Genomic DNA, 24605 nt, shown 5'->3' on the forward strand with positions numbered 1-24605 from the left:
GACAGTTAATTCCTGCATTTTTGCCTTTTCTTCTTTTCTGATATAGGTATTTAGGGCAATAAATTTCCCACTTAGCACTGCCTTTGCTGCGTCCCAAAAGTTTTGATATGTTGTGTTTTCATTTTCATTCACCTCGAGGTATTTACTAATTTCTCTTGCAATTTCTTCTTTGACCCACTCGTTGTTTAAGAGTGTGTTGTTGAGCCTCCATGTATTTGTGGATTTTCTGGCACTCCGCCTATTATTGATTTCCAATTTCATTCCTTTATGATCCGAGAAAGTGTTGTGTATGATTTCAATCTTTTTAAATTTGTTAAGACTTGCTTTGTGACCCAGCATATGGTCTATCTTTGAGAATGATCCATGAGCACTTGAGAAAAAGGTGTATCCTGCTGTTGTGGGATGTAATGTCCTATAAATGTCTGTTAAGTCTAGCTCATTTATAGTAATATTCAGATTCTCTATTTCTTTATTGATCCTCTGTCTAGATGTTCTGTCCATTGATGAGAGTGGGGAATTGAAGTCTCCAACTATTATGGTATATGTGTCTATTTCCCTTTTCAGTGTTTGCAGTGTATTCCTTATGTATTTTGGGGCATTCTGGTTCGGTGCGTAAATATTTATGATTGTTATGTCTTCTTGTTGAATTGTTCCTTTTATTAGTATATAGTGTCCTTCTTTGTCTCTTTTAAGTGTTTTACATTTGAAGTCTAATTTGTTGGATATTAGTATAGCCACTCCTGCTCTTTTCTGGTTGTTATTTGCATGAAATATCTTTTCCCAACCTTTCACTTTCAACCTATGTTTATCTTTGGGTCTAAGATGTGTTTCCTGTAGACAGCATATAGAAGGATCTTGTTTTTTTAATCCATTCTGCCAGTCTGTGTCTTTTGATTGAGGAATTTAGTCCATTAACATTTAGTGTTATTACTGTTTGGATAATATTTTCCTCTACCATTTTGCCTTTTGTATTATATATATCATATCTGACTTTCCTTCTTTCTACACTCTTCTCCATACCTCTCTCTTCTGTCTTTTCGTATCTGCCTCTAGTGCTCCCTTTAGAATTTCTTGCAGAGCTGGTCTCTTGGTCACAAATTCTGTCAGTGACTTTTTGTCTGAGAATGTTTTAATTTCTCCCTCATTTTTGAAGGACAGTTTTGCTGGATATAGGAGTCTTGGTTGGCAGTTTTTCTCTTTTAGTAAATTAAATGTATCATCCCACTGTCTTCTAGCCTCCATGGTTTCTGCTGAGAAATCTACACATAGTCTTATTGGGTTTCCCTTGTATGTGATGGATTGTTTTTCTCTTGCTGCTTTCAAGATCCTCTCTTTCTCTTTGACCTCTGACATTCTAACTAGTAATTGTCTTGGAGAACGCCTATTTAGGTCTAATCTCTTTGGGGTGCGCTGCACTTCTTGGATCTGTAATTTTAGGTCTTTCATGAGAGTTGGGAAATTTTAAGTGATAATTTCTTCCATTAGTTTTTCTCCTCCTTTTCCCTTCTCTTCTCCTTCTGGGACACCCACAACACGTATATTTGTGCGGTTCATATTGTCCTTGAGTTCCCTGATACCCTGTTCAAATTTTTCCATTCTTTTCCCAATAGTTTCTGTTTCTTTTTGGAATTCAGATGTTCCATCCTCCAAATCACTAATTCTATCTTCTGTCTCTTTAAATCTATCATTGTAGGTATCCATTGTTTTTTCCATCTTTTCTACTTTATCCTTCACTTCCATAAGTTCTGTGATTTGTTTTTTCAGTTTTTCTATTTCTTCTTTTTGTTCAGCCCATGTCTTCTTCATGTCCTCCCTCAATTTATCGATTTCATTTTTGAAGAGGTTTTCCATTTCTGTTCGTATATTTAGCATTAGTTGTCTCAGCTCCTGTATCTCATTTGAACTATTGGTTTGTTCCTTTGACTGGGCCATATTTTCAATTTTTTGAGTGTGATCCATTATCTTCTGCTGGCGTCTGGGCATTTAGTTAGATTTCCCTGGGTGCTGGACCCAACAATTTGAAAGATTTTTCTGTGAAATCTCTGGGTTCTGTTTTTCTTATCCTGCCCAGTAGGTGGCGCTCGTGGCACACGTTTGTCTGCAGGTCCCACTAGTAAAAGGTGCTGTGGGTCCTTTAACTTTGGAAAACTCGCGCCGTCGGGGAGGTTCGCCAGCCAAAGCGGCTTGGAAGAGTGCCAGCCGGCCCGGGGTCCGAACGCGGGGTGGGTCGCCAGCCGCCGCAGCCCAGAAGAGCGCCCGTCCAAATTTCCTAGTCGGCCTGGGGTGCCAAGCGTGGCGGGAGGGCACCAGCCGCCGCGGCCCACCCGGGAGAGTGCACCGTTCCCGGGGAGTCACGTGTTTGGAAGGACCCCCCCCCCGTCACCGTTTTCCGCGGCCTGGGGATTTCCGATCCAATTCTCTCAGTTGGTCCGGGGGGCCGCGCGTGGTGTGGGCGCCAGCCGCAGCGGCTTGAGGGGACTGCCTGTCCAATTCTCCCAGCCAGCCCGGGACGGGGAAAGGGAGGGACTCCGGCCGCTTGCCGCCCTGCCCGGTGAAGCCCGCACCCCTCTGTGAATTCACCGGAGTGGGTTCTCTCAGCCAGTCAGCCATTCCAGGATGGGGTACGCTGTCTTTTTGATCTCTGTCGTGGCTCTGGGAGCTATTCTGTATCGTTTCTACTCCCCTAGTAGCTGTTCTGGAGGAGGAACTAAGATCCGTGCGTCTTACTAAGCCGCCATCTCCAGATCATATTTTTAAAGCATTGTCCTCTGTGTCGACATTATCTTCTTCTTTGTTGGTATTTCCTCGATTTTACCCTCTTCCATTGGATGGGCCATCATTTCCTGTTTCTTTGTCTGCCTTGTATTCTAGTTGCACCCTGTATGTTTAATGTTTTTAAATGTGTTCTCTGGGACTTTTTCCTGAGATGGCTGTTTCTTTGTCTTATAATCAGCTAGTGATAAGACTGAGACTTTCTTGTACTTCACTGCCCTATCTAAAGGACTGCCCAAGGGAATGCAGGGTGCAGGGTTTTCTCCGTCTTTCTGTGCCTCTGTCTTGTCCTGGGCTCTTGCTTGTTAGTTGTTTTGGAGCTCTTCTGTTTTCAGGAGTTTGGTTCTCTCTTCTGTTTCCCAGGAGACAGCCCCTCTCTCCCAGGTATTTAAAACCAGCAGGCCTTTTTCCACATTCTGTAGTTATTTTACACTTCTTTAGTTGTCTCTGGTTGCTTTTGCCTCGAGGGCAAATTCTGGGTAGAGGGTCACCCTAGAGGGGACTTCCCTGAATCTGACCTTCCCCAGCCAACACAGGGCCAGAGACCCACAGAAGGGGTGCAGAGCGGCTCAGAAGTGCCCCAGGCAGGGCATCAGGAAGGGCATCAAGAGTTTCTCCGATGGCTCCCCACATCTGAGCTTCTCTCGCCTGTCCTGCAAGCAGACCCTTCAGCCACTGTTCCTGGTGGCCCTGAGGACGCACAGCGTCCCTCAGTCTCCATTGCTCTGACCCCTGTCTGGGGAGGGTAGAAACAATGACTGCCCTCAGAGCTGGGCCCCTAGGGATCCAAATTCACTAATCAAAAGCCATGATCAGCGATTGGCCATGCCTGCCCTGTTCTTGGGGAAGATGATTTTTATGTCCGTTTCTGTCACCTGCGAGCTAGCCCAGGGCTGGACCCCAGGGCGACCTGCTGTGAGGTGGGGGATGGGCACTGGACAGTACCATGCAGAGAGAGCAATTTCCTGTTCTTTTCTGGGATTTAGCAGCCTCTCCTTGCACTTCCCTGGATGCTGTTCTTCTGGCCCCTGGGGTTTGAAAATAACTGGTTCATGCAGTTCCTGACTGATGAATAGTTGTTCTGATGAAGAGCTTGGTCCTGGAGCTGTCTCCTCTGACGTCTTCCCTGGGGGAAATTCTTCCCCAGCTGCTCTTTATGTACAGTTTTTCTCAAAGAAGAGGGGATCTTTGTGTTACGTAGCTTTCTTAGATCTGATCTATATTAATTTGAAACTGCCTTCTAGAAAGGTTTGCAGTCCTATCAGAAGTCTGTTCAGGCTTTTCAAATTAAAAAAAAAACAGTGTCTATGCCACATGTGGCCTTTTGGTTCTGTAGGTCCGGCATCTCTTGAAAGCAGAGGACGTTTGCCTCTGGTTCCCTTGATATAGCCTATATACAGATGTGCTGCTGACGTTTGCAAGGGGACCAGGCTGAGGTGAGTGAGGCAAGGGTTTAAGTAAAAACAGGGTTGGTAACAGTGCCATACCGTGTCATATTAGAGCTTGCGGCAAAAGGAAAAACTCCATGAATCCTGATGCTATCTTTAGTTAAAATTTTGATATTTTGTTCATTGTGGATATTTTTGCATTAATTTGTCAATTGCATTAAAATATTTAGCTGAGTATGTGGCACACCCTTAGATTTCACACCTCAGGTGAATGCTTCACTTGCAGGGCTCCAGTCTTGGGCGTGGGGGTGGACACCTAAGGGACACTGATCAGCCTTGGGAAGAAGCCTGCCCACGCCTCCAGAGTGGGCCTGGGGCTATTTGAATGGGAAATTCCAGGACTCTGGCTGTGTAGAATGAGTTCTGGAGGTTGGGGTCTGGGTCGCAGATTGTTATCCTGAGAACCACAGTTTCCTGCTGGTGGAGAGGAGAGCGGTTGAAGGAACCGCCCGAGCAGTGGTTCTCAGGATCTGAATCTCCTTGGGGGCTTTTGATAACAGAGCACTGGGCCCCACCCTCAAATTCTGATTCAGCGGTCTGGGGTGGTGATTGAGAGTCTGCATTTCTAATGAGTTCCCAGGTGATGCTGCAGCTCCGGGACTGGGACCACATTTTGGAAATCATTGCTCTGAAGTGCGGGGTCCAGGGCAGGGGACCCTCTTAACTGGATCTGAGATGTTGCTGTGGAGACCCTTGGCAAGTTTGACAGGTTTCTGTGCATGCGGAATGCAGAGGGGCTCAGTATTACTTACTAGCTTAAGTTGTAGAATTTTGTCCAGCAGTATATCCAGAATGTACCCATTCAAGGCAAAAGTTGCATTCTTTTCTACTTTCTTTTTCTGCATTCCAGTTTGCTAAAGCTGCTGTAATGCAATACACCAGATTAGGTTGGCTTTTACAATGGCTATTTATTAGCTTACAAGTTTACAGTTCTTAGACTGTGAAAATGTCCAAATTAAGTTATCAGTAGAGCGATACCTTCTCTGAAGAAAGGCTGCCGGCATCTGGGGCACCTCTGTCACATGGAAAGGCACATGGTCAGCATCTGCTGGTCCTTCACTCCCAAATTTCTTTGCTTTCAGTTTCTGTTTCGAGTGGCTTCCTCTCTGAGCTTCTGTGGGTCCTTTCTTAGCTTCTCTGGGGCTTTTCTTTCTGAGCTCTCTGGACTTTTTCTGTATCCTTATAAAGAACTCTGGTAAGATGATTATGCCCCACCTCAAATGGGCCAAATAACCTAACCAGAAGGTCCTGCCCATAATAGGTCTGCCCCCGCAGGGATGGATAAAGAGAACATGCCTTTTCTGAGGTTCCTGACAGCTTCCCAACAGCACACCGGGTCACTCTTGTTTGTGGCTCTTATTAAGGGAGATTTCTCCAGGAGCAGAATGCTTGCTTTCAGTGAATCATCACTATGGATTTTTTTTTCCTGTAAATTCTTGCATGATGTATGGAAACGAGAGCTATAGTTCTCTGATGTTATAAGAGATTCCTGAGTGCCCCAAGATTTTGTTCTTAAATTTGTTTTTAAAATAACACATTAAAAAATATGTAATATAAATTTAAATAACATTTTTTTACATATAAAGAAGAAAATTAAAAATGTCCTATAAACCCTCCACGTAAATGACTATGGATGATAATAGAGTACTGAATATACAAAATAAAATAAAAACTACTTTCCCACCCTCCCCTCCCTGCTCTGGCCCCTCTTTCAATGGTGACATTTTTGCAATAACTTGCAGAAAAAAGAATTTATTTGTTAGTAACTATTATCCTTCTAATTTTTTTTTATACAAGAGTGATCATACGATAAACTGTTAGACAACATGCCTTTTAATTTAGTAATGTATCTTGGACTTGTTTCCATATCAAATTCCCTGAAAGGGAATGTCCAAATGTTTAGTCCTTGATGATGAACTCTTTGGATCCAGGTTTTGACTATTGCAAACAACTCTTTAGTGACTACATTTGTCCATATCTCGAAAAACATTTATGAGTCCAGCCATAGGAATAAACACCAGGCAGGTGGGTTGCTGGACAAAGGGTGTGCCATTTTTAGGTTTAAAGCAAACACCACACTCCTTCCAGAAAGGTTTGCTCCAACCAGCTGCAATGTACTTGCCTGGCTCTCTAACATCCTTGCCATGACATATTTCATTATAGTAAAACCAGCAAGCAAATACTGTTATTCTAGTAGCAATAAATATAAAAGTCACTGGTAATGAGCTTGATGACTGTGTAATATCTATGTGAAGAAAACAGTAATATGCTCCTGAAGGACCCAAAAGGAGACTTGAGTACATGGAGTTATGCAGTGTTCTTGCATGGCAACGTGATGAGAATATCCAGTCTCCCTCAGGTAAGCTAGAACTTGAACACAAGTCAGTAGGAATAGCAACCTGATTTTCTGGAGGAGAGGAGAGACACAAAAAGCTGGTTTTAAAGATATTTCGAAAAAACAAACAAAAATGGGCAGGAAGATTCAGAAAATGAATGGGAAGATAGGAAGATTTAGGAGTTAGCCTGACCAGATAGTGAAAGTCAGTAAAGTTAAAATAGTGTTCTACTGGTGCACAGAAAGATAGATTAATGGGTCAGTTATAAGCTCTTAAATATAGTTTAGGAATATATATATATATCAGTTTTATCTCTAAAACTGATATCTCAAATCAGTGACGAGAAATGGATACATCTGGTGGGAGAAATGTTGAATATTCACATGGTCTGCTTTAGACAGATAAATTCAAAATAGATCAAAGACTTGTATGCAAAAATGAAATATATGTATTATAAAAATCCAGGGATAATTGTTTTATAATCCCAGCTCTTTCTACTATGACTCAAAATTCAGAAACCACAGAAGAAAAGATTGATAAATTCAACTTCATAAAAAATTCTACATGGCATAACCACCTTATGCAAAGTCAGAAGACACAAAAAATTGGGGAAGGATATTTTTAGCTGAAATTACAAATAAGAGCTAAATTTCCTCGTATGTAAAGAGTTCCTATGAACCAATAGGAAAAAAAGACCATTAACTTAGTAGAAAAGTAGCCTAATAAAAGAAATACAAATGATCTCACAGAGAATTTTCTTTTTACCTATGAAATTATCAAAGATAAAAAAATTTGGTAATGCTCTTTTCACTAGAAGGTGGGAAAAGAAACATTTTTGTTATAGTACTGATAGAAGGTAAATCACTACTTCTATGGAGAAAATCTGGCAATATCTGAAAAAATTACAAGGCATATATCTTTTAACCCAACGATTCCACATCTGGGAATTTATTTTAAGATATGCTATACGTGCCAACATATGTGAAATCATGTAGGAACTGTATTTCTCATTAAAACATTACTTATAAAAGTAAAAGTTTGAGTAATCTGTGGTACCTCATCACAATAATATTCTGTTTTTCTGTGAAAAGAGAATGAGGAAGAGCTCATTGTATGTTCTCTAAGAAAAGTATACTGTTAATTGATAAAAAGCCAAATACATATTATGCTACCATTTATATAAAAGGTGCGGGGATAGTCCTGGTATGTATTATATAGACCTATTTGTTATGTTTGTTTTCAGAGCTTGTCAACATGTATACAAAATCTGGATAATATTGATAACTCTAGGGAAGTAAACTGGGAGGCAGAGGTATAGAGATGGGATGGAGAATTTCTGCTATATTTACTTTTGTACCTTTTGACTTTTGAAACCTTGTCTGCCCATCTCAAAAATTAAATAAATTTAAAATCCAAATTTTAAAATATTTTGATAGATGAGGAACATTGGTTATTTTAATATATATGGTTCTAATGTTGAGTAAATTTAAATGTCTTTTCAAATATGCATTAGCCTTTTATTTGTTTTAGTCAGTTAACCTACTCATATACTTTGCCATTTTTCTATTTTTGTTTTTGTATGGGAGATAGTTTGTTTTCAGATTAAGGAAAATATTCCCTTGTTTTAAGTGTCATAGAAATTTTGTTCTGGTTTGTCTCTTGACTTGGTTTATGCTGTTTTTTGCTAATTTTATATTTGTATATAGTCTTTTCTCCTCCTTTCTGGTTTCTTCCTTTTCATCCTGTCCCCTCTTCTCCACCCTCCCCTCTTCCCCTTTTCCCTTTCCCTTCTTCATTCTCCCTTCCTCTTTCTGTTTCCCCTTCTGTTCACTAGTGGGTGGAAATAACTTTCCGTTATGGTCTTTGAGAAGACTGACTCTAAACTGAAGATACCTGTTTTAGTTTCCTAGGCTGCTTCAGCAGATACCATGAAGTGGGTTGGTTTAAATAATGGGAATTTATTAGCTTACCATTTGAAGCCCAGAAAATGTCCAAATCGAGGCATCATTGAGGTGATACTTTCTTCTGGAAGACGGGCTGCCTGTGACCCTGGGCTGCTCTGCCACGTGGCAAGACACGTGACCTCTGCTGCTCTTGCCCTTCTCTTCCGGGTTTTATTGCTTTCAGCTTCCATGGCCTTCTTTTTCTCTGTGTGTTTATTTTGTTCATAAAGGATCCAGTAAGAGGGTTAACACCCATCCTGAATGAGGTGGGCACACCTTAAATGAAATCGTCTCCTATCAAGGTCCTACTTAAAATGAATTTATACCCACAGGAATGTTTTAGGTTTAAAAACATGTTGTTTTAAAGGTTTCCTATGGCTTGAAACTAGCACAACATCCAGTTATAAATGCCTTTGTATAAGCTGCACAATGACCAGCCCACTAATTTGAAGTCAGTCGTTAAGCTAGGAACATACTTGACGTTAACAAAGTGACTTAGAGGTTCCTCTCCTAGGACAAGGAGAGAAAGACTGGGATGGGTTCGGGCAGGCGGGTCTGATGGGACTCTGACAAGCCTTCCCTCTGTTCACTCCAGCGGAGCTCCCGAGGTCTTCGGCGGTGAGGCTGACCTCCCTGCTGGACCTGCCTGCCCAGCTTCTGGAGCTCTACCAGCAGGGCTTCTCGTTGGCAGCCCTGCACCCCTTCGTGCAGTTGACCCAGGAGCAGGAGCAGACGCCCCTTGAGCACATCTTCAGGGCCATCCTGATCAAGAAAACTGAAAGGTAAGCCCTGTGCACGTGGATCTTAGCGTCATAGGGTGGCTAGCGTGTGTTGAAGTGGGGTGGAGGGCAGCTACTGAAATTGGTATGCTGTTCCCAGGGCCTCTGTTCTGTTACACGTAAGGCAAAAAGATACTCCGAGAAGAGTTTCATAGCGTCCTGTGAGGAAATGTCATTCCATACTATATAAGTAGGGAGTTTCCTTTTGCATCCTCTCCCCCTTGTTTGAGTTACTGGATTAAACTCAACTAGAAGAATGTCTCTTCTGAAGAGGTGTATTCCCAGAACAGTGCGGCCAATGACCATATAATGTTAGTAATCTGAGAAGCGTGGCCCGAAGACACATTCATTTTTTTAAAGGCTATATACAATGTTAATGTCTTCCCCCAAATCTACAAGTTCTTTAAAATTTTGAACCCACCATCAGTTCTATCAATCACTTGGGAAGAGCAAAACCCATCTGAATCAAGTTGCTGTATTGGTTGGTCTTGATTTTGACTCTTAAGGCTTCTGGGATGTTTTGTCAGTTTGGCTTACCCAATCGAATACTGTTCTTTCATTTTTAAGGGGCCTTACTGGGAAAAGAAAGTTGGGGGTTGGTCTCTCAAAAAGACCAACATTAATTCATTGAAGTGATTAAAAAAAAAAGTTTTTTATTTTGAAATATGTTCAAACTAATCGGACAGTCGCAATAATACAAACCCCATACAGAGAACTCCAGTGTACCTCTACTTCCCCCTCCTCAGATACCCAGACCACAATTTGCCGCATTTGTTTTCTATCATTGTCTATCTGTCTGTCTGTCTGTCTGTCTGTCTATCTCCCTCCCTCTATATCTACCTATCCCTTCATCCATTTTCTGAGCACTTGAGTGTAGGTTATATACGTCATTCTACTTGAACATTTAATGTTGCCATGTACATTACCTAAGAACAAGGATATTCACTTATGTATCTACCTCAAGTTCAAGAAATTTAACACTGATATAAAACTTAGTCTGTGTATACCAGTTTTTTCATATGTCCCAGTAATGTCATTTTGAGCCTTTTCTCCTCCCTGGCTCCCTTTTCTTCTCTCTTACAGGATCATGTATTGCATTTAATTGTCATTGTCTCCTTAGTTGTTCTTTCTTTTTTTTTACTTAGTTGTGAGAATGTATGTGTAATGTAGAGTTTCCTGTCTCAGCCACTTCCAAGCCAACTATGCAGTGGGATTAGTCATATTCACAGTACGGTGGTACCTTCACCACTTTTCATTGCTAAAACTTTCCCATTTCCCCAAATAGAAATCCTATACCCATTGTGGCATTGGCTTCCAATTCCTCTTACCTCCGAACGTGGCAACCAGTACTCTAATTTCCTCACTATGAACTTGGATATACACTCATATTTTCTTTGCAGTTGCCAAAGGCCTTAAATTGGACATTCTAAGTCTATAACAATCTTGTTTGCTTTGAACCCAACTTAACTTCAGTAGCATACACAAACTATGTTCCTGAACCCCTTCATCCCTCCACCTCTGTGTAGTTCTTGTCACAAATTACACATTTACACATCATCCAAAGTCACTGCTTTATCAATCCATTGTATTCATTTGCCTTTTAGATCCTATAGGAAGTGAAAAGTTGATTTAGAAAACAAAAATACAATGGCACTGGCATTTATATTTACCCATGTCACTATCCTCACCAAGGATCTTTTTTCTTCTTGCAGCTTTGATATTTCATCTGTTTTTATTTCCTTCCAGTATGCAGAATTCCTTTTAGCATCTCTCATAGGGCCAGTTCTAGTGATGACCACCCCCCTTTGCTTTTGTTTATCTGGGGATGTCTTAATCTTGCCCTCATTTTTTTTAAAAACATTTTTTTATTATGAGATATAACATATATACAAAAAAGCAATAGATTTTAAAGTACAATTTTAACAAGTAGTTACAGAACAGATTTCAAAATTTGGTATGGGTTACAGTTCCACAGTTTCAGGTTTTTCCTTCTAGCTGTAGACTAAAAAGAAATATCAATATAATGATTCAGTAGTTGCACTCATTTGTTAAATCCTAATTTCTCTGTTATAATTCCTCCTTCTCATTTTCTTCTTCTCCCAGTCTATAGAGATATTGGGACTAAGCCCATCCTAAATTTTTCATGTTGAAAAGAGGTGTCGACAGTATGGGAGAGGGGGATAGAACTGGCTGATATTCTTGGAGAGACTGGCTTCTCTGGGTTTCTGGACTTATCTGGCTTTAGGATCCATCTGAAGGTTTTAGGTTTCTGAAACTTAGTGGGTTTACTTTTGTAGGATCTCATATAGAGCCCTGCATGATCTTTAGACTTAGCAGGAGTGATATTGGTTGAAGTTTGGCAAACCGTGGCAATTAGCAGTATCTAGCTGAAGCTTGCATAAGCGTAGCTTCCAGAATAGCCTCTTTATTCTATTTGAACTCTTCTTAGCCACTGATACCTTATATTTCTTTCCCCCCTTTTGGTCTGGAAAGCATTGTTGATCCCATGATGCCAGGGCCAGGCTCGTCCCTGGGAGTCATGTCCCGCGTTGTCAGGAAGACTTTCACCCCTGGATGCCATGCCCCACGTAGCGGGAATGGTAATGATTTACCTTGTAGAGTTGGACTTAGAAAGTCTCTCTCTCATTTTTGAAAGACTGTTTTGCCAAATATAGAATTTTTAGCTGGAAGTTTTTTATTTTCAACACTTTAAATATGTCATGCCATTGCCTTCCAGGGTTTCTAATGAGAAATTGGCACTTAATGAGATATCCTTGTACATGACAGAATGTACTGTACATGTATTGTACATGACAATACTTCTCCCTTATGGCTTTCAGAAGTCTCTCTTTAATTTTGGCATTCAACAGGTTGATTATAATATGCCATGTTGTGAGCTTGTTTGGTTTTATCCTATAAGAAGCTCAGAGAACATCTTAGATGTGTACATTCCTGTCTTTTATTAAATTTGGGAAGTTCTCAGCCATTATTTCCTTGAATATTCTCTGCCCTTTCTCTTGTTCTCCTTTTGGGCCTCCCACAGTGCATATATTGATACACTTGATGGTGTCTCACAGACTCCTTAGGCTCTCTGTTCTTTTTCTTATTCTCTCTTCTTTCTGCTCCTCAGACTGAAGTATTTCAATTGTCTTACCTTCAAGTTCTCTGATTGTTTCTTCTGCCAAATCCAACCTACTGTTGAACCCCTCTGTAGAATTTTGAATTTCTGTTCTTATGGTTTTCAGCTCTGTTTGGTTCCTTTTCATAATTTCCATCTCTGTTGATGTTTGTTTGTGTTCATATTGTTTTCCTGGTTTCCTTTAGGTCTTTGTCCATGTTTTCCGTTAACTGTTTGAGCATATTTAGGATCATTTTTTAAAAGTTTTTCTGGTCTTCCTTATTAATGATTTCTTATGCTTGTAATCTTCCACTTTGCCAGGGCCATCGCTTCCTGTTTCTTTGTATGTTTCATTATGTTTTACTGAAACCTGGATATGTTGATATTTTAATGTGTTATTGATGGAATTTAGACTCTGTGCTGTTTGTTCTTTAAGCTTGTATCTGGCTGGTGTTATGACTGATTTTTCTTTAAATGCCAAAACTTAAAAAAAAAGAAAAAGGAAAAAAACCCCAGCTTTTTCAGTCTTTGCAGGTTGGCCTGTGCCAGTGCTCTCCTTCAGGGCTTAACCATAAAATGGGTTGTATGAGAATATCTCCAAGCCGAAACTCAGGGGCCTCCCTGATCCTTCCTGTGCATGTGTCTTGTCTGGGTGTGCATGGGTGGCCCTAGGAATTCCCTCATTTACAAGGCTGAAAATGTCCCCTCTTCCTAGGAAACAGCTTCCTCATAGTCCTGGGCACTGTGCTGTCCTACAGACAAAATCCCTGGCCCTAGGCAGCAAGACTTGATGGCTCACCCAGTGTTGTGCAGGAGGACTCTGTAAATGGCCTTCTAAGTACAGGGCAAAGTCCTGGGCTAGATTGGGCCAGGCATACATGCCCCTAGCATGGGCCTCACGGCCACTGAGCTCCCTCAGGAACCGGGACCAGGGATCCACACCGGGAACTGGCCAGCTCTGCACCTGCTGAGGGGCAGGGAGGAGCCAACCAGGGTGGCTTGAGATCCTACCACCGTGTGTGTGTGTGTGTGTGTGTGTGTGTGCACGCGCTGGAAATCAAACCTGAGTCTCCCACATGGCAAGCAAGTATTCTACCACTGAACCACGGGCTATAACTTTTAAGTAGTCTTTTTCTTGACGAGGTGCTTGCCCTATGACTAAATTCATTTACTTTTTTCTGGAACCCTGAGAAAACTGTTTCTGCCAGTTCTTGCTCATTGTGCAAAGCTTATATAGGGGATTGGAGCCTGTGAAGCATCTTAATCCACCATCTTGATCATAGCAGGTTCTCGAAATGACTTTTTTTTAAAAAAACAATGAATGTGGGATGGAAAGCCTAATATGCTTTTGCTGCTATTGTGAAAATTATTTGAACAAAGCCTGGAGAGAAAAATCAGATTTGTCCTTTGGTTAACCACTACAGAAGAAAGGACAACACATACCTTATTTCAAAAGATTGAGAGAATGCAGAGCAACTGATCCTTTTACTCTCTTTTTAAAAGATGTTTCGCCGATGGACAAAATGTTGGGTTAGTGCATTCACAGGGGACAACTGTAAGGCTTGAGGTTGCGTGACTCTCACGGGCTTTTCTTTATGGCAGAAGAGTTCTTTATTTTCTCCATGGCTGATCAGGCACCAGGGCTCTTAATGTCGACATGCATTAGAATTTGAGCTGAAAAGTGGCAAATGTCTTTGCTAAAGCCCAGAATTACCCATGTGTTTATAGGGTGAAAATTTTCTTAATGCCTCCCTTTTATACAGGTAATTTCTTTGTGTCCTTTGGCTGTGGGTCAATATGTGGCTCAATCACAAGAGGGAATTGTTTTAGGGGCCACAGTGGTTTTCATATATGTGAACACATAGGACTTGCAAAATGAGTACAGATTACGTTTATTGAGTGCTTACTGTGTACCTAGCTTAGTAAATATCATTTCATCTTCATAATCAGCCCATGGAATAGCAACTGTATTACCCCCACTTTAAACCTAAGGAAACTGAGGCACAGGCATTCTTTGTCAAGGTCACATAGATAGTGAAAGCAGAGCTCTGACTTGCCCCCAGGCAGGGTGACTCTGGATCCTGTATTCTTTTTATTGTGGTCACATATATAGAACGTTAGAGTCCCCATTTAAACCATTTTCAATTATACAGTGCAGTGAGTTAGTTACACTCACAGTGTTACACTTCTGTCATCACCATCCAATACCAGAATATTACCAAAATGACCTCAAACATAATGAATAGAGAAGTATTTGCGGTGTACTCTTGGGGGACTTGGGAGAAAGAAGGAAATATTAAACTTTCCCATTTGGAGAATTTCTGATATGTCTGCAAGCAGTGGGGGCAACTAAATCAATAGACCAAGCCCTCAGTCTTGGGGTTTGCCCCTATGAAACTTATTCCTGAAAAGGACAGGCTGAACCTACTTAAAAGTATGCCCAAGAGTCACCCCCAGAGAACGTGTTTTGTTGCTCAGATGTGGCCTCTCTCTCTAAGCCAGTTTTCACTGTTATAACTTCTCCTTCTCCTTTGATCCTTTTCCCAATCTATAGGGATCTTTAAGCAATGCCCGTTCTGATTTTCTCATGCTGAGAAGCGGTGTCAACAGTAAAGGATAGAGAAATATAATTAGTTGATAATCTTGGAGAGGCTGGTTGCTCTGGGTTTTAGGATTTTTCTGGTCTAGGAACACTTTGGAAATTATAGGTCCCAGGAAAGCAAATTTAGCGCATGAAACTTTTATAGAGTCAGTTCAAGCCGTCGGTGTTCTTTGGAGTCAACAGGAGCGATGTCAGTTGGGGTTTAGCAAACCATGACAATTAGCACTTTCTAACTGAAGCTTGTCTAAGAGTAGCCTCCAAAATAGCCTCTTGGCTTTATTAGATCTCTCTTAGCCACTGATGCATTATTTTATTACACTTCATTTCCTCCTGTTGTAGAAGGGCATTGTCAATCCCATGGTGTCAGTGCCAGACTCACCCCTGGAAGTCCTGCCATATGTTATCAGGGAAACTTTCACTCCTGAATGTCATGTCCCACATAGGAGGGAGGGTAATGACTTTCCTTGCAGAGCTGGGCTTAGAGAGAGGCTACATGTGAGCAGAAGAAGAGGTTTCCTGAAAGCGGCTCTTAGGCCTCGTAATAGGTAGTCTTAGCTTCTCCACTAAAGACAAAAGTTCCTTAAGGGCAAGGCTTTTGGAATCTTGGTTTTTGGAAGCAACCAAGGGCTTGGTCAATTTTCTTGGTAGTCCCTAGTGATTGAGAGGGTACCTGGGTTTTTCCAGATGGGGAAATTTAATAGTTCCATTTTTTTTCCTTTCACCCCTCAAGAGACTCTCCCAATACTTTTAAATTATCACCCACTGTTCTAGTTTGCTAGCTACTGGAATGCAATATACCAGAAATGGCATAGTTTTTAAAAGGGGGAATTTAATGAGTTGCTAGTTTACAGTTCTAAGGCCGAGAAAATGTCCCAGTTAAAACAAGTCTATAAAAATGTCCAATTTAAGGCATCCAGGGAAAGATACCTTGGTTCAAGAAGGCCAACGACGTTCAACATTTCTCTCTCAGCTGGAAGGGCACATGGCGAACATGGCAGTGTCTGCTGGCTTTCACGTGGCTCTACCAAAAAAGAGACTCTCTTCAAAACGTTTCCTCTTTTAAAGGATTCCAGCAAGCAACTCCACCTTCAGTGGGTGGAGACATACCTCCATGGAAATCATCTAATCAAAAGTTATCAGCCACAATTGGGTGGGTCACATCTTCATGGAAACAATCAAAATGCTCCGACCCAGCAATATTGAATGAGGATCAAAGGGCATGGCTTTTCTGGGGTCCACCACAGATTCAGACCAGCACACCCACCATAGTCTGAGATGTACCCTGGTAGGACATTAAGCTATGCAGAATTACAAGGCCTCATTCCCATTTTGGACCCCAGGAATTTGGGTTGTTTAAATGAGCTACCCAGACAGATTGATTTATATTGTGTATACAGAAAATTTGGGTTCTAGATGTAATAAATCTCTCTTTTGTTGGTCTCATACAGTAGGTGAAGGTCCAGAGTATGGACACTATCATCTTTTTTTAAAAAATTTATTTATTAATTAAAAAAAATGTAACAAACCAAATAAAACACCAACATATATAATCAGTAATTCACAATATCATTACTTAGTTGCATATTCATCATTTCTTAGAAAATTTGCATCAATTCAGAAAAAGAAATAAAAAGACAATAGAAAAAGAAATAAAATGAAAACAGAAAAGAAAAAAAAAAGATTATACCTACCATACCCCTTACCCCTCGCTTTCATTGATCACTAGCATTTCAAAACTAAATTGATTTTAACCTTTGTTCCCCCTATTATTTATTTTTATTCCATATGTTCTACTCATTTGTTGGCAAGGTAGATAAAAACAGCATCAGACACAAGGTTTTCACAATCACACAGTCACATTGTGAAAGCTATATCATCATTCAATCATCCTCAAGGAACATGACTCCTGGAACACAGCTCTACATTTTCAGGTAGTTCCCTCCAGCCTCTCCATTACATCTTGAATAACAAGGTGATATCTACTTAATGCGTGAGAATAACCTCCAGGATAACCTTTCGACTCTGTTTGGAATCTCTCAGCCATTGCCACTTTGTCTCATTTCAGTCTTCCCCCTTTTGTTTGAGAAGGTTTTCTCAATCCCTTGATGCTGGGTCTCAGCTCATTCTAGAGTTTTTCTCAATCCCTTGATGCTGAATCTCAGCTCATTCTGGGATTTCTGTCCCACGCTGCTAGGAAGATCCACACCCCTGGTAGTCATGTCCCACATAGACAGGGGGAGGGTGGTGAGTCTGCTTGCTTTGTTGACTGGATAGAGAGGCCACATCTGAGCAACAAAAGAGGCTCTCTTGGGGGTGACTCTTAGGCTTAATTTTAAGTAGGCTTGACCTATCCCCTGTGGGGTTAAGTTTCATATGAACAAACCCCAAGACTGGGGGCTCAGCCTATAGCTTTGGTTGTCCACACTGCTTGTGAGAATATCAAGAATTCAACTTGGGAAAGTTGAATTTCTCTCCGTTCTCACCATTCCCCGAAGGGGGCTTTGCACTCACTGATCGAATCACTGGGATTAATCGGGGCATCACTCTGGACAAACCAACAAAATCTCATGTCCTACCTGAGATTCCAAGTACTTATGGTGTTCAATCAAACTATCTACATAAGTTATATTAGGAAATGCACTAGTCAAAATATAAATTTTGTACCACATAAACATTTTTTGCTTTAGTCTCACACATAAGGTGACATTTTAAAATATTAAACCATCTATTTTCAGCACCCTGTAGTAATGACATTCCTTTGTTCTTCCTCATGCAAAAGCGTTTTTAAAATTTGTACATTTAGTCACTATTATTGTACACTCTAGGCATTCCTAGATTATACCATCTTTAACATCTATCTTTCTTTCTGATTTCATTTATGCCCCCAGCCCTCCTCCCTCTATCATTCTCACATGCAGCTTCATTCAGTATTTTAACATAATTGTATTACAGTTAGGTAATATTGTGCTGTCCATTTCTGAGTTTTTGTATTCAGTCCTGTTGCACAATCTGTATCCTTTCAGCTCCAATTACCCAATATCTTATCCTATTTCTATCTCCTGATGGTCTCTGTTACCAACAAAATATTCCAAATTTATTCACTACTGTCAGTTCATATCAGTGAGACCATACAATATTTGTCCTTTTGTTTTTGGCTAGTCTCACTCAGTATAATGTTCTCAAGGTCCATCCATGTTGTTGCATATTTCATAACTTTATTCTTTCTTAAAGCTGCATAATATTCCATCATGTGTATATACCACAGTTTTTTTGTTGATGGACATTTTGACTGTTTCCATCTCTTTGTGATTGTAAATAATGCTGCTATAAACATTGGTGTGCAAATGTCTGTTTGTGTCTTTGCCCTTATGTCCTTTGAGTAGATACCTAGCAATGGTATTGCCAGGTCATATGGCAATTCTGTATTCAGCTTTTTGAGGAACTGCCAAACTGCCTTCCACAGCGGTTGCACCATTTGACATTCCCACCAAGAGTGAATAAGTGTGCCTCTTTCTCCACATTCTCTCTAGCACTTGAAATTTTCTGTTTTGTTGATAATGGCCATTCTGGTGGGTATGAGATGATATCTCATTGTGGTTTTGATTTGCATTTCTCTAATGGCCAGGGATGTTGAGCATCTCTTCATGTGCCTTTTGGCCATTTGTATTTCTTCTTCTGAGAAGTGTCTGTTCAAGTCTTTTTCCCATTTTGTAATTGGATTGGCTGTCTTTTTGTTGTTGAGTTGAACAATCTCTTTATGAATTCTGGATACTAGACCTTTATCTGATATGTCATTTCCATATATTGTCTCCTATTGTGTAGGCTATCTTTTTACTTTCTTGATGAAGTTCTTTGATGCACAAAAGTGTTTAATTTTGAGGAGTTCCCATTTATTTATTTCTTTCTTCAGTGCTCTTGCTTTAGGTGTAAGGTCTATGAAACGACCTCCAATTATAAGATTTATAAAATATTTCCCTACATTTTCCTCTAACTATTTTATGGTCTTAGACCTAATGTTTAGATCTATTTCCCCATTGAGGATGATATTAGCTGTGGGTTTTTCATATATTCCCTTTATCATTTTAAGGAGTTCCCTTGTATTCCTATCTTTTGAAGTGTTTTCAACAGGAAAGGATGTTGAATTTTGTCAAATGCCTTCTCTGCATCAATCGAGATGATCATGTGATTTTTTCTGCTTTGATTTGTTGATATGGTGTGTTACATTAATTGATTTTCTTATACATTAATTGATTTTCTTATGTTGAACCATCCTTGCATACCTGGGATGAATCCTACTTGGTCATGATGTATAATTCTTTTAATGTGTTGCTGGATTCGATTTGCTAGAATTTTGTTGAGGATTTTTGCATCTATATTCATTAGAGAGATTGATCTGTAGTTTTCTTTTTTTTGTAATATCTTTGCCTGGCTTTGGTATGAGGGTGATGTTGGCTTCATAGAATGAATTAGGTGGCTTTCCCTGCTCTTCAATTTTTTTGAAGAGTTTGAGCAGGATTGGTACTAATTCTCTCTGGAATGTTTGGTAGAATTCACATGTGAAGCCGTCTGGTCCTGGACTTTTCTTTTTGGAAAGCTTTTTAATGACTGATTCGATTTCTTTATTTGTGATTGCTTTGTTGAGGTTGTCTATTTCTTCTCGAGTCAAAGTTGGTTGTTCATGCCTTTCTAGGAAATTGTCCATTTCATCTACATTGTTGTATTTATTAGCATAAAGTTGTTCATAGTATCCTGTTATTACCTCCTTTATTTCTGTGGGGTCAGTGGTTATGTCTCCTCTTCCATTTCTGATCTTATTTATTTACATCCTCTCTCTTCTTCTTTTTGTCAGTCTTGCTAAGGGCCCATCAATCTTATTGATTTTCGCATAGAACCAGCTTCTGGTTTTATTGATTTTCTCAATTCTTTTCATGTTCTCAATTTCATTTATTTCTGCTCTAATCTTTGTTATTTCTTTCCTTTTGCTTGCTTTGGGGTTAGTTTGCTATTCTTTCTCCAGTTCTTCCAAGTGGACAGTTAATTCCTGAATTTTTGCCCTTTCTTCTTTTTTTGATATAGGCATTTAGGGAAATAAATTTTCCTCTTAGCACTGCCTTTGCTGTGTCCCATAAGTTTTGATATGTTGTGGTTTCATTTTAGTCTTCCAATCCATGAACACGGTATGCCCTTTCATCTATTTAGGTCCTTCTGTGATTTCTTTTAACAATTTCTTGTAGTTTTCTTCGTATAGGTCTTTTGTCTCTTTAGTTAAATTTATTCCTAAATATTTTATTCTTTTGGTTGCAATTGTAAATGGAATTCATTTCTTGATTTCCCCCTCACATTGTTCATTACTAGTATATAGAAACACTACAGATTTTTGAATGTTGATCTTGTAACCTGCCACTTTGCTGTACTCGTTTATTAGCTCTAGTAGTTTTGCTGTGGATTTTTCAGGGGTTTCGACATATAGTATCATATCATCTGCAAACAGTGATAGTTTTACTACCTCCTTTCCAATTTCGATGCCTTGTATTTCTTTTTCTTGTCTAATTGCTCTGGCTAGAACTTCTAACACAATGTTGAATAACAGTGGTGATAGTGGACATCTTTGTTTTGTTCCTGATCTTAGGGGGAAAGTGTTTAATTTTGAGGAGTTCCCATTTATTTATTTATTTCTTCAGTGCTCTTATGATTGTTATGTCTTCATGTTGAATTGTTCTTTTATTAGTATATAATATCCTTCTTTGTCTCTTTTAACTGTTTTACATTTGAAATCTAATTTGTTGGATATTAGTATAGCTATTCCTGCTCTTTTCTGATTGTTATTTGCATGAAATATCTTTTCCCAACCTTTCACTTTCAACCTATGTTTATCTTTGGGTCTAAGATGTGTTTCCTGTAGACAGCATATAGAAGGATCCTGTTTTTTAATCCATTCTGCCAGTCTGTGTCATTTGATTGTGGAATTCAATCCATTAACATTTAGTGTTATTACTGCATGGGTAGTACTTTATTCTACCATTTTGCCTTTTGGATTTTATCTGTCGTATCTAATTTTCCTTCTTTCTACACTCTTCTCCATACCTCTTTCTTTTGTGTTTTCATATCTGTCTCCAGTGCTCCCTTTAGTATTTCTTGCAGAGCTGGTCTCTTGGTCATAAATTCTCTTGGTGATTTTTTTGTCTGAGAATGTTTTAATTTCTCCCTCATTTTTGAAGGACAGTTTTGCTGGGTATAGAATTCTTGGTTGGCAGTTTTTCTCTTTTAGTAATTTAAATATATCATCCCACTGTCTTTTTGCCTCCATGGTTTCTGCTGAGAAATCTACGCATAGTCTTATTGGGTTTCCCTTGTATGTGATGGATTACTTTTCTCTTGCTGCTTTCAAGATCCTGTCTTTGTCTTTGACCTCTGACATTTTGATTAGTAAGTGTCTTGGAATACGTCTATTTGGATCTATTCTCTTTGGGGTATGCTGCACTTCTTGGATCTGTAATTTTGAGTCTTTCATAAGAGTTGGGAAATTTTCAGTGATAATTTCTTCATTAGTTTTTCTCCTCCTTTTCCCTTTCCTTCTCCTTCTGAGACACCCACAATACGTATATTCGTGCACTTCATATTATCACTCAATTCCTTGAGTCCCTGCTCATATTTTTCCATTTTTTTCCCTATAGTTTCTGTTTCCTTTTGGATTTCAGATGTTCTGTCCTCCAGTTCACTAATCCTATCCTCTGTCTCTCGAAATCTACCATTGTAGGTTTCCATTGGTTTTTCATCTCTTCTACTGTGCCTTTCATTCCCATGAGTTCTGTGATTTGTTTTTTCCGACGTTCAATTTCTTCTTTTTGTTCATTCCTTGCCTTCTTCATATACTCCCTCAATTCATTGATTTGGTTTTTGATGAGGTTTTCCAAGTCTGTTTGTATATTCTGAATTAATTGTTTCAGCTCTTGTATCTCATTTGAACTGTTGGTTTGTTCCTTTGACTGGGCCATATCTTCAATTTTCCTGGTGTGATTTGTTATTTTTTGCTGGCGTCTAGACATTTAATTATCTTAATTAGTTTATTCTGAAGATTGCTTTACCTTCTCTTACCTAGGGTTTTCTTGCTGGATGAATTTGTTGTCTATCTGTTCTTTGACATTCAGTTCAGCTTTTTCTGGACCTCTAGCTTAGGTTTTGTTTAACAGAGGAGAATTTTTTGGTTCTTGTTTCCTTGTTTCTTGCCTTGCTTGTATGGTGCCTTTCCCCCCCACCCTTAGGAGGGTCTGCGTAGGTATTATAGACTCCAGCCGGGTTTTGCCAGACTAAACTGACCTCCTGTTAGGGGGAAGGAGTCATCTGTGTCAGTTTTCCCTGAGGGTGGGACCCAGCAGGTTAAAAGACTTTCCTGTGAAGTCTCTGGGCTCTGTTTTTCTTATCCTGCCCAGTATGTGGTGCTTGTCTGCCTGCGGGTCCCACCAGCATAAGATGATGTGGCACCTTTAACTTTGAAAGACTCTCCCTGCTTTGGGTGTGGTGGAGACAGAGGAGAGGTTGTAGGTTGGTTTTAATGGCTTCAAATTACCAAACCCTGGTGTCTCAATTCCTTGAGGGAGGGATTCCACCTGAGTTGGGCTTCACCCCTCCCCTGGGGAAGGCACAGGCTCAAAACAAGTCCTGCCTGAAAGGAGCTTATTAACTGCCTATGCCTGGGGCAGTTGCAGCCTGAGAAGTCCTGCCGCTGAATCCAGAGGCAGTCAGGCCTTTGTAGAAACACAGCCACAAAAACCTCTGTTTCTTTCCTTTTTTTCTTTTTCCGTTAGCCCAGTGAGCAACCTCTGCTTTGACTAGGTTCACCTGAGCTGGGGACCTATTTTTAGTAGTCAGAATTTGTTAATTAATGCCGCAATTGGTGTTTGGTTGGACTCAGCCCCTGCTGCTGTTAAAGTCTCTTTCCTTTCCCTCTGGGAAGCATGTGGGGGAGGGGCGCCAGCCACGGTGACTTGGGAACTCATGGTTTTGGGGGGACTTGCAGCCGGTCCAGCTGGTCCAGACTGGGGTACACTGTGTGTCCGGTCACTGATGTGGCTCCAGGAGCTGTTCTGTACTGTTTCTAGTTATTTAGTAGTAGTTCTGGAGGATGAACTAAAATGTACACATTGCTAAGCTGCCATCTCGGCCCCTCCTCTGTCCACTATCACCTTTTACCCTGTATTCTGCTTTACCCTAGTCCCAGCAGATTGGCTTCGTTTTTAATCTCTAATTAAGGCCTGCTTTCTTTTTTGGTTACTTAAACTGTTGTTGTACATAGCTGTGTTAACGTTCAGGGCTGCAGCTCTCCATTTCTGGGTCTTAGGTATCAAATAGTCACTCAAAGTTACAGGGAAATACCAGCTGATACACATTATAACTCAGTGTGAAATACATTTACAACTTCACACCAAGTGTGGCTGCTATAAGAGCTTACAATCTAGGCTCCAATTTTCTTATATGTATTTTCTGGAAGAGACCTTAGCATATTTGTTCTTTTGTTTCTGGCTTAGTTTTCACAACACGATGTCCCCAATGTTTATGATGTTCATTGTGTGCAACTCGATGTCTCTCCTTTTTGTAGTCACACCATATTCCATCATATAAAGTTATCACAGTTTGCTGTTCCGCTTCTCAGTCATTGTACCTTCGGCTCCCTCCATCTATTGGGCATCACTGGATAATGTCCAAAGTGAACAAACCCTGTCTTACAGAATCCTCATTGGGTTGTACAATCAGCAGCACTCTCAAGTTTAGACAATTTTCATTGGTCCATAGAGACAAAGAACTGACAAACAGCCTCACCAAATAGCAAATCAAAACTATCCCTTATTAGGCGGGCCATGGTGGCTCAGCAGGTAAGAGTGCTTGCCTGCCATGCCCGAGGACCCGGGTTCAATTCCCGGTGCCTGCCCATGTAAATAAATAAATAAATAAATAAATAATAAAAATTAAAAAAAAATAAAATAAAAACCTATCCCTTATCACTTGTCCCTCCCCAACAATTAGTTGCCCCTGGTTGTGCTGTGGTACTGTTGGCGTCTTCCTGTTAACCATTGGCCATGGCATGCAATTTTAGTTTCCCCCCTCTACCCCTCTACTATTGACTTTGTCCAGTATCAAACCTTTGAAGTATTTCATGTGAGAACGTGTTTATAATTATAGAGTTAATCACTGGAATATATGGCTCTATACATCCCCTTTCAATCATATTCACCTTCAGTGTGGCAGTGTTACTTATAACCCCACTAATTAGTTACCATCACTTTTATCTACTCCCTCACATTTAAGTTCAACCTCATCAGCTAGCCTTTCTCCCATCTCTAGCTTTTGTGAACTTCTAGGTCTGCTGTTTTCTGCAGTGTATGTAACCTCTGAAATTACCTTTACCGCAGGTATAATAGTGAAATCATACAGTACCTGTCCTTTTGTGTCAGACTTATTTCACTTAGTATTATATGCCCAGGGTTCATCCACATTGTCATATGTTTTGGAACCTCATTTTGTCTTACTGCTGCATAATATTCCATCGTATGTTTATGCCACATTTTGTTTATCCACTCGTCTATTAATTGGTACTTGGATTGTTTCCACC

The 24605-nt window shown here is 40.2% G+C and overlaps 1 protein-coding gene across 2 annotated transcripts in view; it reads left to right on the plus strand.

Annotated features, from left to right (window-relative positions):
* The window catches only part of RFTN1 (raftlin, lipid raft linker 1), a 255311-nt gene that overhangs the window by 102018 nt on the left and 128688 nt on the right, over positions 1 to 24605 (plus strand). For both annotated transcript variants that reach the window (XM_077130048.1, XM_077130049.1), the window contains exon 3: positions 9095 to 9281. In XM_077130048.1, the coding sequence (XP_076986163.1) occupies positions 9095 to 9281 (187 nt within the window). The remainder of the gene's footprint in view (positions 1 to 9094; positions 9282 to 24605) is intronic.

This window comes from Tamandua tetradactyla, chromosome 15 (genome assembly GCF_023851605.1).
Source record: "Tamandua tetradactyla isolate mTamTet1 chromosome 15, mTamTet1.pri, whole genome shotgun sequence".
Lineage (NCBI taxonomy): Eukaryota > Metazoa > Chordata > Mammalia > Pilosa > Myrmecophagidae > Tamandua > Tamandua tetradactyla.